Source organism: Lates calcarifer, linkage group LG15, assembly GCF_001640805.2.
Source record: "Lates calcarifer isolate ASB-BC8 linkage group LG15, TLL_Latcal_v3, whole genome shotgun sequence".
Taxonomy (NCBI): domain Eukaryota; kingdom Metazoa; phylum Chordata; class Actinopteri; family Centropomidae; genus Lates; species Lates calcarifer.
In genome coordinates this window covers 3,653,823-3,669,962 of record NC_066847.1, presented here as the reverse complement: position 1 = coordinate 3,669,962, position 16,140 = coordinate 3,653,823, and the positions used below count along the sequence as shown (strand labels likewise).

Sequence of the window (16,140 nt, the reverse complement as noted above, 5' to 3'; positions counted from 1 at the left end):
ACAGTGTATTCATATTCATAGGGTGCAGAGATGAAAATGACATTGGTTGTGTCCTAACAGGCAGAACAGCTTTTTAAAAGGTAAGGAATTCATTCTTAGGATGTGTAAACAAGTTTTAAGTCCACATTCTGGTCCAACACCCAAGCATTTTATACAAGCAGTTCCATCCAATGAGTTATTGATGCACTATATAAAGGAAGTACAGTTAGGTCTGACTGGTGTAAATAATTCAGTGTCATCAGCATGTAAGTGGAACCTTATGACATACATACATGCATACAATCATCATGTAAATGGTAAATTGCAATGGACCAAGTACTGAGCCATGTGCTGCTCCAAAGGTTTGTCTTTGGAGACACAAATCTGGCGTCAAAGTCAGGTGCTTTGTATTTTCCATCAATCCATGAACTGCTGTACAGGATGCAGTATCCATCTAATGAATTAGTTCTTAGACTCACCATGGCATTTATTTCTGTTTCTGGGAAGTTTCAGAAGTTATTCAACGAACTGACTAGTACTTCGCTAGAAATATATTGACACCTTAAAGCTGCCAGTGGTCTCTCTCAGAAGTGCTGATCAGTTGAATTGCTTTTTGGTCTATTCTGTGAAGGGCCGCTCACCCCCCTGTTACTCAACCCCCTGTTGATCTCCCCTGATTAAGGGTTTTCTGAGGAGTTATGCCTCTTGAGACAAATTTGTGATTTTGGGTTCTATAAGTAAAACTGACTGGACTTGACTAACTCTGTCTAGAAGATTGCAGGTCAGATATTTAACCTCTAGATATTCCAGTATAAATGTCTGGCCTTGTGGAGCATATGCTCACAGCAAACCCCTTCTACAGGAGAAATAAAGGTTACTCAATAACAGTTTCTGCCCTGCTGTTCTGTCTTTCAGACAAGGCTGTAAGAAAAAAAAGACTTCGGTTATAAGCTTTCTGCTTCCTGGAACAAACCTAATATCTCCAATTCATTTACCAGCTCACCTTTAGATAACCTTTACATCACTCACACCGTTTATGTAGCCTCCCACCTAAAGCAACTACTGTTTCATCTAACCCACCAGCCTCAGCATGGATTGAGTTTCATGAAAGATTGCTGAACAATGACCCAGATATGGGCGGTGTGTGGGGGGTGGCTGACCACTGTGCCAATAACGTTTGTGTTTTAGTGCTGCCTCCAGGCCGTCTGCGTAGGTCATGGGGGTGTTTACATTTGTGTCAGAGAGGCAGAGACAGAGGCAGTTGAAGTATTGACATGTCCTTAACACGTGACTGTCAGTCGGTAACAGCAGGGCATCTGTTCCTCAGTGACAGGCAGCCCACATCTGCAATTCTCTTGCTTTACATTTGACATTTTATCCATCTACTGCTGATATTAGATCATTATAACATTTAAACTGTAAACATGTGCACCTAAAATAAACCTTTTGCTGAGATTTGTGAATTTAATCTAGAAATGTTATGTAGTTAGTCGATTTCCTATATCATACTACTGAAAGACAGCCTTCTGTATTTCTGAGGGTTTTGTTGTTAATTAAACCAAGGTACAGTCCAGTTGTTGACATACACAATGCATTGTGACTGCACTGTGTCTCATGAACAACAATAAAGGCATCCCTCTTTGTTGCTTTGGTCTTTGTGCAGAATGTGCAGATGTGCTTAACATGCAGATGATACAAAAGATGCGTGTCAGATGTGCCTGTCAGTGCAGACTGTATCAGACCTGCATCATCAGGAGATCTCAAGAGGTCATTATGAATGTGGGTCAGACACGCTGGAGGCAGGTTAGAGTAGCCTCCCCTGGCAGCTGACTACATCACACTCTTGCATCTATTAAAACTGAAATCTAACCCTTTTGTCTCCATAAATAGAATGAAATGTATAGGCAGCTGTCTGTAAGTCACACACTGTTTTCATGTCCTGAATGTCAGGAGTTTTAGTCTCAGCGTGATCAGATCTGTGGACAGAGACAATCTCACTGACTCAGTTAAACCAATTTAGCTATAGATTTGTTTTCTGACTATGCAGCTTGAACCTTCTGCTGTGATGGTTTGTATGGGCTGTAGAATAGATATAGTTCCATGCACATCAACATTACAATTTCTAAGACTTCATCAAATCAGGAGAAGGGAGCTGGCGACTCTGTCACCACCTCAACACCCCCCCACCCCACCCACTGTGACAGCAGTGCACAGCACATATATCAATTCTACCCCACTTCTGGTCCTCTGTGCTATAAATAGCACCCTGTGAGTGTGAAGTCTAGCGCAGAACACCGTGTATCATAATGGGACCATTATGTAAGGTTCTGTCCTGTGCATCTACACAGGCTGACCCTGGGTCTTCCTTCCCATGGGGCTTTGGGCCAAATTGATGCTAGCTAGGTAACAGACAGCTGGGTCTCCCTCACTGAGTATACATCCCCCGGCAGAAGTAAAGGAGCATTAAGACTGAAGAGAGGCTGACATTAATGTACACTTAATATTAGCCTGTAAGCATCTGACATTTTCAGCAAATCTCTCAGTATGTTAGAGGAGTTGTCAAAAAAGGCTTTCATTCATGTGCAAGATGGACATGAAATTGCTTTTTACTCAGTGTTCTGAAAGCACATATGTTTACACAATTTGACTCCACAATTAACATTCACAGTCACAGCTAATTTGCTTTTGAAAAATAAATTTTTGAAGAACCAGCACACATCCTTGTTTAGGCCTCTAAACTCCTTGAGCTTAGAGCTTAGAGACCCCACAGGGTAATGCAGTGACACATAGAATACATAGAAATACTGTATAATGCTAGAACATCACACAGACTTATTCCATGAATGTCTGTCAAGTGTGTATTTGCATGTGCCTACATTTGTGCATTCATGCATGTGTATGCAGTGGGACTTCCCTCTGTCCCTGAGTAGACAGTTGGTGCAAAGCATTGAACTATAATATCATAGTATGAGTCACTAGAGCATTCTGTGGCACTGAGGGAGTAAATCACATTTGTTTGCTCTTCCCATCTGCCATGTATTGAGCAAAAGAGGAGGAAAAAGAAGGAGAAGATGTTTTAGCTGATGTGTTAATTTAATTGCTTATGCAAAGATAAACCTCCAATCTCTAGAATAAACAGAAATTTAAAGTATCAAATAAGATTGAATGTAAGTTATCAATAACATCAATAACATAATCGGTGCTATGTCTTTTTTATTATTGCTATCTTTGCTGCTGAGTGCCCATTGCTGCAGTATTTTTGCAGTACACTTTCCAGAGATTGCCTGTCAGTCAAACAGTGTGGGTGGGCCTGATGGGCTTTTCTCTGGATTTTCTGTTGATGTAGTTTGAATTTCAGTAGCTGGCGTTCATTTCTTTGTCATGTCAGCCCTGGTGGCTGTATGGGTTTATGTTTTAAAGCACCTTGGTGTTTAATTTTCAAAAAACACGTTTTTTCCCCCGACATTTAACATTTCTCACCAAAATGTACTTGCATTCTATTCCTTATCTCATAAGACATAGGCAAACCAGATTTTCTCCTCTTCTTCAACTTCTACTAATTTGACTTAGCACAAACAATTATTGTGTAGCAACTCATGCAAGTCACACTTTCCTCTGCAAGTTCCCATGGCTCTTTGCGAAGGCCACTAGCTGCGATTTTTCAGATTTTGTAGAAGCATGCAGTGGTATCTCATGTATGTTGCAAGTACTTAATTGTGTGCATCGAATAGGCCTCAGTCATGACCTGGAACTCAGATATTAAAGTCACTGAGCAGCTTGGAAAATAAAATCAAAGAAATATAAACTCTACCAGATGTTAGGCAACCTTCTGAGTGACCTATAAGGTGGAAAAGAAAATTATGTTATGCCAGTGCAAAGTAACAAAAAAATTCTTGTTGAGAGCTGAGATGATTCACACCACTCTTATCTCTAGATGCTAAACATGAAGCTAGCCAGGACAGGAGTGGCTTAGCTTAGCATAAAAGGATTACCCAGATACATATGGAATATGGTAATATACAGATAAAACATGTAAATGAGTGAGCTTCAAGGTGGTAGGTGATTTGATAAAAATCTAACTAGTTGTTCACAAACTAATTCTCATGTTATTTTCCTATTTATCTACATTAAACCATTGTAATATCTATAAATCAACCACCTTGTCAGTTTAACATGGACACACGGTAGTAAATACACTGTAGTGATACATGAAACATGGAGATGAAAAGTCCCTTAATCTTGTCGTGACTAATTCACATGATTGGTCCTCGTTTCACAATGACACTTCACTTCAAGATGTAGATGCACTGATACCAGGTGAACTAACGAGGAAAAGTACAACTATGCTTTTACTTCAGGTACTGTAGCACAGGTAGTAGTCATGGGCTTGTCTGGTGCATTCCAGGCGTTCCCACGTTTTCCTGACCACTGCTGATGTGATTTGTCCTCGACCCAGTGAGCAGAACACATTCTTACGCTAACACAAGTGCTTTGATGACATTGAACTGGCATGCGATTATTTTCATTCACAGGGGAGCGAGAAAGGAGCTACATTCCTTACTGTCTTTCTCTGGAGGCAGTGTGAAGGAAAACAGGAAGGAGGATGACTCTGAATATTTATGTTTTCATTTCATTTATGTTTCTATCTTCCTAGTTAATCCTTGAGTGTTTTGTGGTTTAGAATTAGACAGTTTCTCTGTTTTTGTTTGTGTTTTACAGCTTTTTTCCCCCTCATGTTTATTTCAAAGGATACGTTTGGTGATATTCTACATTTCTCTTGTAGAAGAGAAAAAAAAACTATGAATTTATCTGACTAACAAGTTTTGCTTGTGTAGCCTGATATGTTATTTCTCTCTGCCATATGGCTCCACTGTTATCCAGAAAATATTACAACGAATTAATAAGCCACATTCTGCACATGGTGAAATGTTCCATCATTGCCATGAATACACACACTGCAGTTTGTTTTGACTCAATCCCAGATACACTGTCATGTGGATGGATAGGTCCACAAAACACAGGATTACCAGGAGACTGATTTCATTTCCTACATGAAACCAAAAATCATTGATGTTTATTGTAACCATGACAACAAAGATCCTCTAACCTTAAGGAAGTTCTTATTTTAACCCAAACTACAACCTTTGCCTAAACCTAACCAAGTCGTTTTTGTGCCTAAATGTAGTCCAAACTTTGACCAACCTTAACAACAAGTTTGTTAATGTTACCATGACGACTAGGGTCTGATATGCTACACTTCTGTGGGTTGTATCCAAGGGTAGTGACAAACAACCTGTATGGCTGTTTAGGATGGAGGAAAGGGAAGGTCTCATTTTCATTCAAGTAACGTTACAATCCCTTCACACATTAGCAATAAAAAAGCAATTAATACATGTAAATGGCTTCACTTTCTTACATAAGATTTACGTCTAATTTTGGAATGAATGGGCCTGAAGCAGAGAACTCTGGAACTGGTTTTGGTCTTTTCATTAAATTTGTCAATAGTAAAAAAATTGAATATTGCCACCTTAACACTTTGACAGCTTAGAAAAGATGCATTAACGTCATCCCTGCAAACGCAGTACTACATATACACTAAAAGATGATCCTGTATTCTAAGACAAATTCTAATGAGTTGCAAACATTTTCTGTTTGAACAGATCAGACATTCATAACTTCACTAAACTGAGTTTGTGTATTCCATCTTAGATATTCACAGGTATAAGTTACATCAATCTGGGTATTCATAGAATACTGGTGAACTCAACCAATTTGATTTAACACAGAAATGAAATGATTTACAGGTTGTTAAAAAGCTGCCATTACACTGCAGAGGATGAAACGACAACGGTTTGTTTTTGCTCCCTTTTACGTTAGAGCAAGCCCTGCAAGACCTAATTCTCATTGACGGCCTCATTGATTGTCTGTCTTGAGCAACATTTCCTCGTTCCATTAAGCGAGACCCCGGGCAGAATTCCCTCACCACTTATTAGCAGGATTTCATGTAAAGGTGAAGGGCATATCCTTCTACACTGCGATCAATATGTCAGCTTCTCGTCCTGTTGGTGGATCGCTTCAATAACCCAACAGATCATTAAAAAGCAGAGAATATGAGCCACAGCAGCAAAGAGAAGAGCTCTTAATCTTTGCAGAAGAATATGCAAGATTCATTGTCATGTTATAATAAACTGACTGTGGCTAATGTCGGAAATCAGTTAGTCAACTGTTACTTCTTTCTCTAAACCTCTGAAGTTTTATTTGCCTCACCATTTAAGCTTGATATTATGACAAAAATGAAGAATTAAATGTGCACAGGTGAAATACACAATCCCCACAGGGACTTGGAGAAACAACTCCCAAAGCTCCTTTTCAGTTCTCTCCTACAGTAACTGTCTAATCGCTGTGATGTTAATCAGTGAAAGCACATTGTTACAGCCAATGTGCATGATGGCAGGCACACACATTTAGTCAGTGCTTACATTGATAAAGTAATAAAGTACAAATGGGTGTGAAATTATGGCAAGAAACAACATCAAGTGTTAAAGTAAGACATCAACAACAGCTTTGAAGTTTCTTGTCATAGATTCTCCAAACTCTACTGGAGGGATGAACATTATTCTTTCAAAAGACATTCACTCATTTGTTGTGTTTTAATGACGCTGTCAAACACATCACTTCAAAATCTGCCATGGGTGTTTAGTTTGGTTGAGATCAGGTGACTGTGAAGGCCATAGCATTTAGTCTAAATCATTTTCATACTGTCCCACAGATCACACTAGCTTTCACTCTTTACCTGTATGTACAGTATGTATGCAGCAGGTCTCACAACAATGACATACAAGTGACCTGCATGTTGTCATTTAATGTTCTTGCAAATCAAATAGCACTGCTTGTTGTGATCCTAAAACCATGAAGAACATCAGGCAAACAAGCTGGAGACATCCTTTTACTATCACCAGGCAACAAAACCAATTCTTTCTATTCCTTAGCTTGTATAGCTAGTGACATTAGCAAGTGCTTTTAAATGCAGAAAAAAACAAGAACGCACTCACCATTCATTTCAGTGATGATTCTCACAGCTTAATGTGTTTTGTTGATGGTCTGTGTTGTTGAAACAGGTTGGGCAGATTAAAACACATCAACTCTTTCTCCATTTCTTCTCCAGGAATGAAAGACTGACCTCTGTTCTCATCAGCTTGGACAGCAGATAATCAGTCCTGTTGTCGTAGTAGTAAGGCAGACCACACAAAAAACTTGACTTGATCGCTGCATGGCTTCAAACCTTGAGTGTCTGGCCACACCCCAATCAGTGATGTCACAGCAGGTGTTAGGCTTTAACAGCTGCTACAAATTGCTGACAGTGACATCACTGATTGAGACATGAACAGAGAGCAGCTGCAGTTTCCCACCCTGTGCGATTCAGCTGCTATTTCTAAAAAACGTGATTCACCTGCAAGCTTTAATGGAGAATTTAAGAGTCCCACAGTGGTTTGATGATTTGATTGTAATGCTGTGATGATAAGTGTCACATTACACTGAACTTCTCCCCTTTTCTGCAAATATTTGGCCTGATCTATAAAATTTAGTCTTTTACAACACACAGGCTCTTTTAACTGTATACATGTACTGTATATCTGATGAGCTCATTCCGCCGACTGTTCTTCACAGATGTTATCTGCATCTGTTAGATGAACGCATTTAATAAGGTGTCTGGTATTTCACTAAACCTGCCATGAGCATTCTGTACATATGTACAGTAGAGTAATGCCATCTGTAGACCTGTTAATATGACGCATCGTGAATATTCACACCCGCTTCTGCTCCTTCATATTTACAGAATCTGCACACAGTGATTTCATGGACTAGTATTACACAATATCACAGTGATATCAATATTATTACACTGGTTTGAGGAACATGACAAAGACCTCAAGTTGTTGACCTGGACTTCAAACCCCCTCAGATCCCAATTTGATCCAGCATCAGCAGGACCTGTCAGGACATGGACATGAGACCTCTGAGGGTGTCCTGTGATATCTGGCACTGGGAAATTGGCAGTGGATCCTTTGGGTCCTTTGGGTCCTTTGGGTCCTGTGGGCCGTGGAGTGGGGCCTCCATGGCTCTGACCTGTTCCAATGCGTCTCACAGATGCTGGATATATGTACATACAGTGGTAATGACTTATCTGTTGGGCTCACTGAAGGTATCAGTTCTTTACTGATATTGTACACAATCTGTCAAATTTTACACTCATGTAAAAATTGACCTTTCTACATCAATTATGTCTCACAGAGACGTGCTTCTGTGTGTCATGATGCCCTGTGGCCTTATCAAGTGTGGATAAATCACGTGTGTTTGATCATTTTATTTTTATTACAATATATGTATCTGAGGAATTATGGGGATTTTTTTCTTTTATAGATGACACTTGTTAAATCTCTCCATGTCAAAAACCTTAAATTACCATCAGTGAACTTTTCTTTTCTTGGTTTACTTACACATTTCTTACACCTTTGATGTAAGAAATGTGTGCTTTTGCTTGGCCTCAGTACATTAGTGGACGTCTCTATGTTTCCTAAATACAGTATATGATATGTAGATTTGCTGATCACAGGGGCAGTTTGAAGACAAGAAGTTGATCTGAATGAGAATAATGATGAGTGATAACAGCACCATCTGCTGTAGATTGTGTGTCACTCCCACACAAGATCTGGAGGCTGGTGAATGAACTTGTGTGAATAATCTGCTGCTTCTGATCCAGCACAAAGCTGACACACTGCACGACCTCCTGTGTTTCATTTCAGTTTTATATTCTGTCTGGTCATTCATGCAATTTTGGGGACATCAAAAGTGGAGACTGGTAAAGCAAGATTACAAATACTTTATTGCAGTGAGATGTGAAAAACAAGATGCTGTACAGTGCTGTGCAATATTGCATGTCAAAAGTGAAATTAATAGGCATAAGTATGAACAGCATTTGTTTTATAAGAGGTATATGTTGTATAGTTAAGGCAAAAAATGTGTACACAGTGGCTCAGGTTAAATATAAAAATGCTGATTAATTCATACTTTGATTAGTGCTGCAACCCTTTTGTTATAAGCTATATAAATTTAAACAGTAAAGGCATAGAATAATAAAGTTACCGGAGGAAATGTATAATTTGATATAAAACTGTTGAGCACCTTGTTGCTTTGTCTTATGGAAAATTTTCAAGATAAAGCTTTCATTATAAACAGTCTTCAGTTACACAGAAAAAGTAAAAAAATGAATCAAGCAGAAGCTGAAACAACCATTTTGTCTTTTCCAATAAAAAAAAGAACAGGAGTTGATGGATGCCACATACAAATGAGGCAGTGCGTGGTCGTGGTGATTTAAAATATGTTACTATGTCAACAATTATGACTTCAAAAGATAAAATCCCCCATTCGTCAGAGTGACCTCGTCTCGACTCAGTTGGCCTTCTTCTTGATGCTGAGCTGTGAGAAGCTCTGCAGAGCCCAGTACAGCAGAGAGAGGGAGACAAAGGCCTAGACAAAACAGAGAGAGAGAGAGAGAGAGAGCGTGGGTCTGAGGCTTCATGTCAGTGTGTTGGATTTGATTTGGGGGAAGAACTGGAAGATACAGGTCTATGAGAGTCTTAATCAGTTGACTGCTGAGTTTGAAGGTCAATATGTGATAAATGTTGAGTAGATATATTACCAGAGCTTTGGGAAGATATTTTCATTTGATTTTGGATATCTGGCTGTAATCTGCAAATTATTTTCTTAGATTAATTGAATAATTGTTTGGTAAAAATGCTCAACAGCCCGGCAATTTCCCTTGGATAAATAAAGCTTCTTGAATCTTGAAATGTAGACATATTTGAATAATTAAAAAACCCATAAGATGTTCAGTTTACTAAGCCACTGACACTAAGGAAAACAGCAAATATTCATAATGTGGAAGCTGGAGTCCGTGAAATTCTGTCTCTTTTTTGCGTTAAAAAATGACTCAAATGATTAATCGATGATCATAAAAATGATTGCTGAATAATTTTCTGTCAATTGTCTCATTATTTTGGCTATATATATATATATATATATATATATATATATATATATATATATAAAAAATAAAGGACTATGACCTCCGATAGAGATTAGCACCTTATCACACCCTTAGAAAAGTGACTTCTGAAACTGTGACTGGATGCTTTCGTTGTAAATTTTATTTATGCATTAAGCCATTTCTACCATATATTATTTTTGCAATTAAAGGCTGATAAATCACAATTTCCCTTCCATGTGATCTCACCCAGCCTTCAAGACCTGCTAACCCTAAAAGAACGTTAATGTTTCTTAGTATTACAAACACCCACAGAGAAAATGTACTTTTCCTTGAGAGGAACTTTTCAATCCTTATAGCAGTTAGAGATATTTACAATCTAAATTATATAGATCTGTCTAATATGAACAGTCCAGTGTGCATTTGTCACCACTGATTGGATATTTTCTCTCCTCCTTGTTAGTTGGTTTTTAATGTTGGCAGATTGTTGTACTAATCCTAATTCTCTCTGAAAAAAAGAAAAAACGGCATTGGCTTAATTGTTAAATGTAACATTAAAAATGATTTTTACTGAGCAAAAGAAAGCTGGGATAATGCAACATAAAAAAACAGCCATGACAAATGAATAGAAAAATAACATAAAAAATGTGACAGGTATCATTTACGATCACTGAACACTAAGGATAACACTGAAAGTGAATCTGTAATTGAAAGAAAACAGTGAGACCCGTCAGATTCAGTCAGTCTCAGGGTGATGTAGAAAGTGGACTCAGGGGTTAAGGAGTAAGTCTTCTCCCCAGATGCTCTCACGACGGGGTCAGAGGGGTCACCGCCATGGGGGACCTCGCTATTCGGAGAGAGGAACAGAAACAGCCCTCGCCTCCACCCCTCGCTGCGCTCTGGCCCATAAACTGCATCCTACATCGCAACTCAAGCCAAAACCAGACCGCTGTCCATCACAGGCAAAAAAGCCTGATGGGAAAAAAAGTAATGTTTCCTCCTGGACACGGCAGCTGTTTTCCTCTGAGAGCAAGGGAGAGGGAGAGAGAGAGAGAGAGAGGGAGTAGAACACACCTCCTCTCCCTGCTTTTCTACCTCTCACTACCTGCTCTGAAAACAGCCTCCCCACTGAGGCAGAGCAAAAGCCTAACGACTGACAAAACCAAGGGAAAGAAGGGATTTATCAAGGGTGTAAAGAGATTCAAAACATGTCCGCCCTCCTTTTTTTAGTGGCCCTGATCCTTTAATTGCCTGCTGTACATTTCCCTTTCATTGTTGGCACAGACATTACAGAAGATCCAAATATAATTTATATAGTTTTAAACTCCAAACCAACCAGTGAAGAGATAAATCATATTATAAAACTGTATTCAGACCAGTGGTGGAATGTAAGTACTGTACTTGAGTACAGTGTTGAGTTACTTGTCCTTAAACTTGAATATTTCCATTTTATGCCACTTCATACTTCTACTTCACATTTCAGAGGGAAATATTATTCTATTTACTCCACTACATCTATTTGACAACTGTATTTAATTTACATATTAAAACTGTACGTGAAAAAGTGATGATTTTATCAAATATGATGTATTTTTATAGGATTAAACTACAGTTTCAAAACAGTTAAAATCAGCTCCACTTTGACACATGAGAGCATCAGTAATAACAATAACTGAATGCACATTTTACTGGAGAATTTTCACTTACGTACAGAATCTGAGTGCTTCTTCCACCACTGACTCAGACAAAGAAAATAACACTGAACACCTCAAGAGGCAATGAGTTCCTGATCCCATTTCAGAAGTATTCAAATATTTATCATTGATTTGTAGTGATTTCATCCCCCCATACTCTACTCACTTACTCTACTTTTACTCTCAATTTATCGACATAAATGCAGCGACGTGTGTCTGAGAACTGAATTACAGAGGTGAATGAAAACAATAATTAAGTTAAGAAAGTGTATTTTCTTATCAAACAAACCTGCACTGACAGAGACAAACTGACAGAGCTTCTTCAGATTGAAATGTTGTATACAATAAATAAAGCAGCAGTAATGGAGGCTGTGGGGGAGTTTCTCAGTCACTCAGTGGTTTTGTTCTAACTTTTCCAACAGGTTTACTAGAGCTTGTGGGTAGTGTAGTACCTCAGAGGAAAATCAGCAATAAAACCCAGAGTTAAAATTGTATTGACATTTGGCTTCCACTAAAACTGAAGTTGTTTCACAACCTGCTTGCCCTGGTAAGTCAACTTAATATAGTTTCAACATGATGGCTATAAGTCTAAAGTCCCTGAAGGAAAAACAGATGGAAGATTACAAATATGTGAAGTTGCGTTGTGTCCATCTCAGAGACAGATTGGGATCGAGAGCAGAGCACAGGCTTGGCAGAACATCACAAATCACATTTCACTCAAACAGACTGAAACATGACAGATGTTTGTATCAAAGCCGCATGTTGAGGGCACCTATTTTTCTCTGTTCCCATTTCTCCTCATTTGCCCCGCTATGCTACATTTTAATGGACTCTGTAAGAAATCCATGTGGGACAGATTACATAGTGGAAGGAAGCGGGTTTGATCGTCTACAAATAAGCACTACGGCCAGACAGCAGCAGCTCCCAAAGTAGAGATCTCAGCAAATCAGCTCACACTCACTTTGTTTTGGGCAGAAGGTACTCTGTTAAGAGTAGTAATACAAAAGCCACAAATGTGTGGTTTTTGTACATTTTCTTTGCTCCTTTATTTACTCAGGGGAGACACTGAGACTCTGTTTCAGTACCAGTCTGTTTTGGGTAAAAATGGTTGCACTGAAACAGCTGAGGTCGACAGCAAGTGCCTTGCTCAAGAGCAGGTCAGTGAGTGACAGACATCCTTAGGGCTGTTCCACTGTCCTCCTGAAGAGGAGGACGTAACATTATATATCTAAAACACTACTGGATGGTTCGCCATGAAACTTGGTGCAGACATTCAAGGTCCTCAGAGGATGAATCCTAATGACCTTGGGTATCCTCTCACCTTTTTTCTAGTAGTTTTCTCACTTGTCAAAAACGTATATACTTATATATATATACTAAATAACTCATTACGATTTATCCTCTGAAGACAATGAAAATATGTATATAAGTGCAGCTTAGGCTAGTTAAAGTCTGAAAGTGTTTGCCGGGTCTTAAAATGGCTACTGTACAGAAGATAAACTCTTTCTGAGTAAGGTAACAATGTGGCTTTTCCTCTGGTCTCCCAGACCACTTCACATTTGGGCTGTAGGCTTTTATTTATGATGTTATTCAGATGTCCTAAATATAAGTCTTTAGGGGTCCAAAATATTGGATCTGAAATGGACCCATGGAAAACCTGACAGAATCTGACTTGCATAGATCAGATGATAATTCTATATACATCCTAACAATGAATTCAAAGTCATATAAATGTGTTCCAAATTCATTTAAATGCTTCTAATACAAATTTAAAGAAATAATAATTAGCAGTGATTTTCTCCTGTGGTACTTATAAAATACTAAATGATCACAGCTAATACCAAGTACATTTGCACACATATAGAGCCACAACTTTCATGCAAAAATGAGACAGGTGGCAGCAAAATGAGACCCTACCTGACCCCCCTGCCTGAATTAAAATGCTGCTCAGACAGCCAAATAGCTGCTACTTCTTGAGTAACTGAAAAGTGTCTTGTGATGGAGAAAATACTGTTTTAGTACTTTTGCAGGCAGACATTCTGGGGAAAACTTTCAATACTTAAAACATGTTCAAAAATAAAAATATGAAACACTGGCCATCTGCAGCTCAGATGCAAAAATATCTGATTTGACCTTGAGAACAGCCGTGGTCAAACTCTACATTACCCAGAATCATTTTTGGGTGCTGCTGATGGATATGAAGCATCGAGCAGATATGTTAAACACCCCAGGGTGCATTTTGTGGCCCTGGTGACTGTCTTCCAGCCCTCAGCGGGTTAACATGGCAGAGCCTCACTGTTCTCCAACGCAGCTGCACTCGTGATTGAAATGAAAACAAGGCAGAATGGCTGCTGTCAGACGTGTGATATATGACCTGTAATGGGATGTTTCCAGAGCTCCCTCTCCATATGGCTGCCTACAGTCCACCAGACCTGGACTGAACTGTATCGGAAAATAATTCTACGCTTTTTGTTTTAACCTGGCTGCAGTGCAGAGTGGAGTGGGTGGAGTCTGCTGCATCTGGACAATGCTAAATTGGTGAAAATAAACCGCAGAAAATATTAGTTGGTACTGTAGAACACTACTCTTGCGCTGCTCACTTATCTGTAAGTGAGTGACTAGAAGTCTTAATACACAAATGTAGCACTAAGTAGCACGGCCTGTAGTTTTTAAATTTGAATCTTTTTTGTTTTCTATACATATTTCTCTCTGCAGAAATTTCTGAAGAAACAAAACTCCATTTCATGAGACAACCTGTCGCATTACTGTAAAGACAAAGGGGTGAAATTTAGAATAAAATCAGTTAAACTGATTCACTTCTTTTAAAATAAATCACAGTATTTTTATGTTTTTTTTTTGAGAAAATTGGGAAAAGTGATAAATTTGAGCTTCATTTAAAGGTGCTATAATATTTAATGTATCACATGTCAATGTGAAAAAATGTGACTGTGAAAGGTGTGACAAGTAATGATGAACCAAGAGACAATTATTACCCAAATATACTTTAAATCCTCTTGCAGATACACGTACACAGACAGGTGCACCACAGCACACACACAGTCCTTCACATGTACACCTTCACAGCACCTTCACCTGCACATATGCACAGAAACATGTGTACACTCACATGTTCAGACACACAAAGAGGACTTCCTGTCTGATCATTATGAGCAGATATACAGTCTCTGTGCTCAGGCTGTTTGAGCAGACTCAGGAAGGATACGCTGAGCAGGTTAACGTCCCACAAGAGAGTCAGTTCAGTGCCTGCTCTGTAGCACAGCCATGGGAAATATCGCAGTCACACTCCCACGCACATACACAAGTGCGGCCAGACAAAACACGTGAAATGGAAGTTGCTGCATGGTGAAAGTGTAGCAGAAACCTGAAGTGGTCTGATTATATGCCAATTTAGAATGATACAGGTGTTTAGAGCTTTTCCTCTTCACATCTGGTATTTGTACTCATTTACCATGTGTCTGCTAGAGGGTCACATGTAAGGTCAGCAACTACTCATCCAGACCATTACGCCTCATTGGAAACATAAGACAAATCCCTGAGAGTAACCATTTTCATATCTGTTCAGACCCCAGCAGCTTGGCACCACTACAGGCTCAATAAGAGAAATCCTCACCTCATCATTAACCACATGTCCCTGGGTGGCTGCACTGATGGACATATTGGTAAAGAGTGCACTAGTCGTCGGAAATTTGAAAGGCAGGGTAGTGGGCATGAGTCCAAAACACAAAGAGGACAGGAAGTTACATTTACTTTTATAAAATCAAGCCCCTGTTTGTATTTTCATGGAGCAAAGAGAGAACGTCTGGGTCCACTGTGGATTTCTCAGAGAAACAGTACAGATGAATGAGTCTCCAAGGGCCTGTAAGAGGTGTATCTTTACCCCGACTCCCTCCATCCATCCAGGGATATTTATAAAAACATTCCTACTGTAGGGTTTGGAGCCAACTGTTCTTGAAGCCATTCTGAGTTCCTGCCACATGTGTGGCATTCTGGGTAGCCAAGTCCAAAGCGGCAGTAATCAACATCGCCAATTTGCAGTAATGCAAGTGGTACAGCTGTAATCAGCGCAACAAAAAGAAAAATGTCCCATCTCTGCCAGCTTGGTCCAAGGTGTTAGCACAACAACAAACATACTAAATGAAGATCTACTGCCCAACTGAAGTTTATTTGACTAAGACGTTGAAATACAAAATCTGAAACCAGATCAGATCAACTCATTAAAGAACAAAGACAATAATTCAATCTGGCTGGTCAAAAAGAACAAGGCTGAAAAGGCAGACAAAAAGGCCACAAGGGAACATAAGGATGCTCTCCAAAAGGAAAGTGAGCAGCTCAACTTCTCTGTTCCAAGAGTCAGGTCAGGACCTCAGTAAGGAGCAAATCTGTTACCTTAAAGAGCAGCGC

General features: G+C 39.3%; 1 protein-coding gene across 1 annotated transcript in view; it reads right to left on the bottom strand.

Moving 5' to 3' along the window:
- Positions 1–8,845: 8,845 nt before the first annotated feature.
- agmo (alkylglycerol monooxygenase) overlaps positions 8,846–16,140 on the bottom strand; it is a 45,334-nt gene continuing 38,039 nt past the window's right edge. Inside the window, exon 13 of the mRNA XM_018676134.2 lies at positions 8,846–9,507. Coding sequence (XP_018531650.1) covers positions 9,430–9,507 — 78 coding nt within the window. The 3' untranslated portion in view covers positions 8,846–9,429. The remainder of the gene's footprint in view (positions 9,508–16,140) is intronic.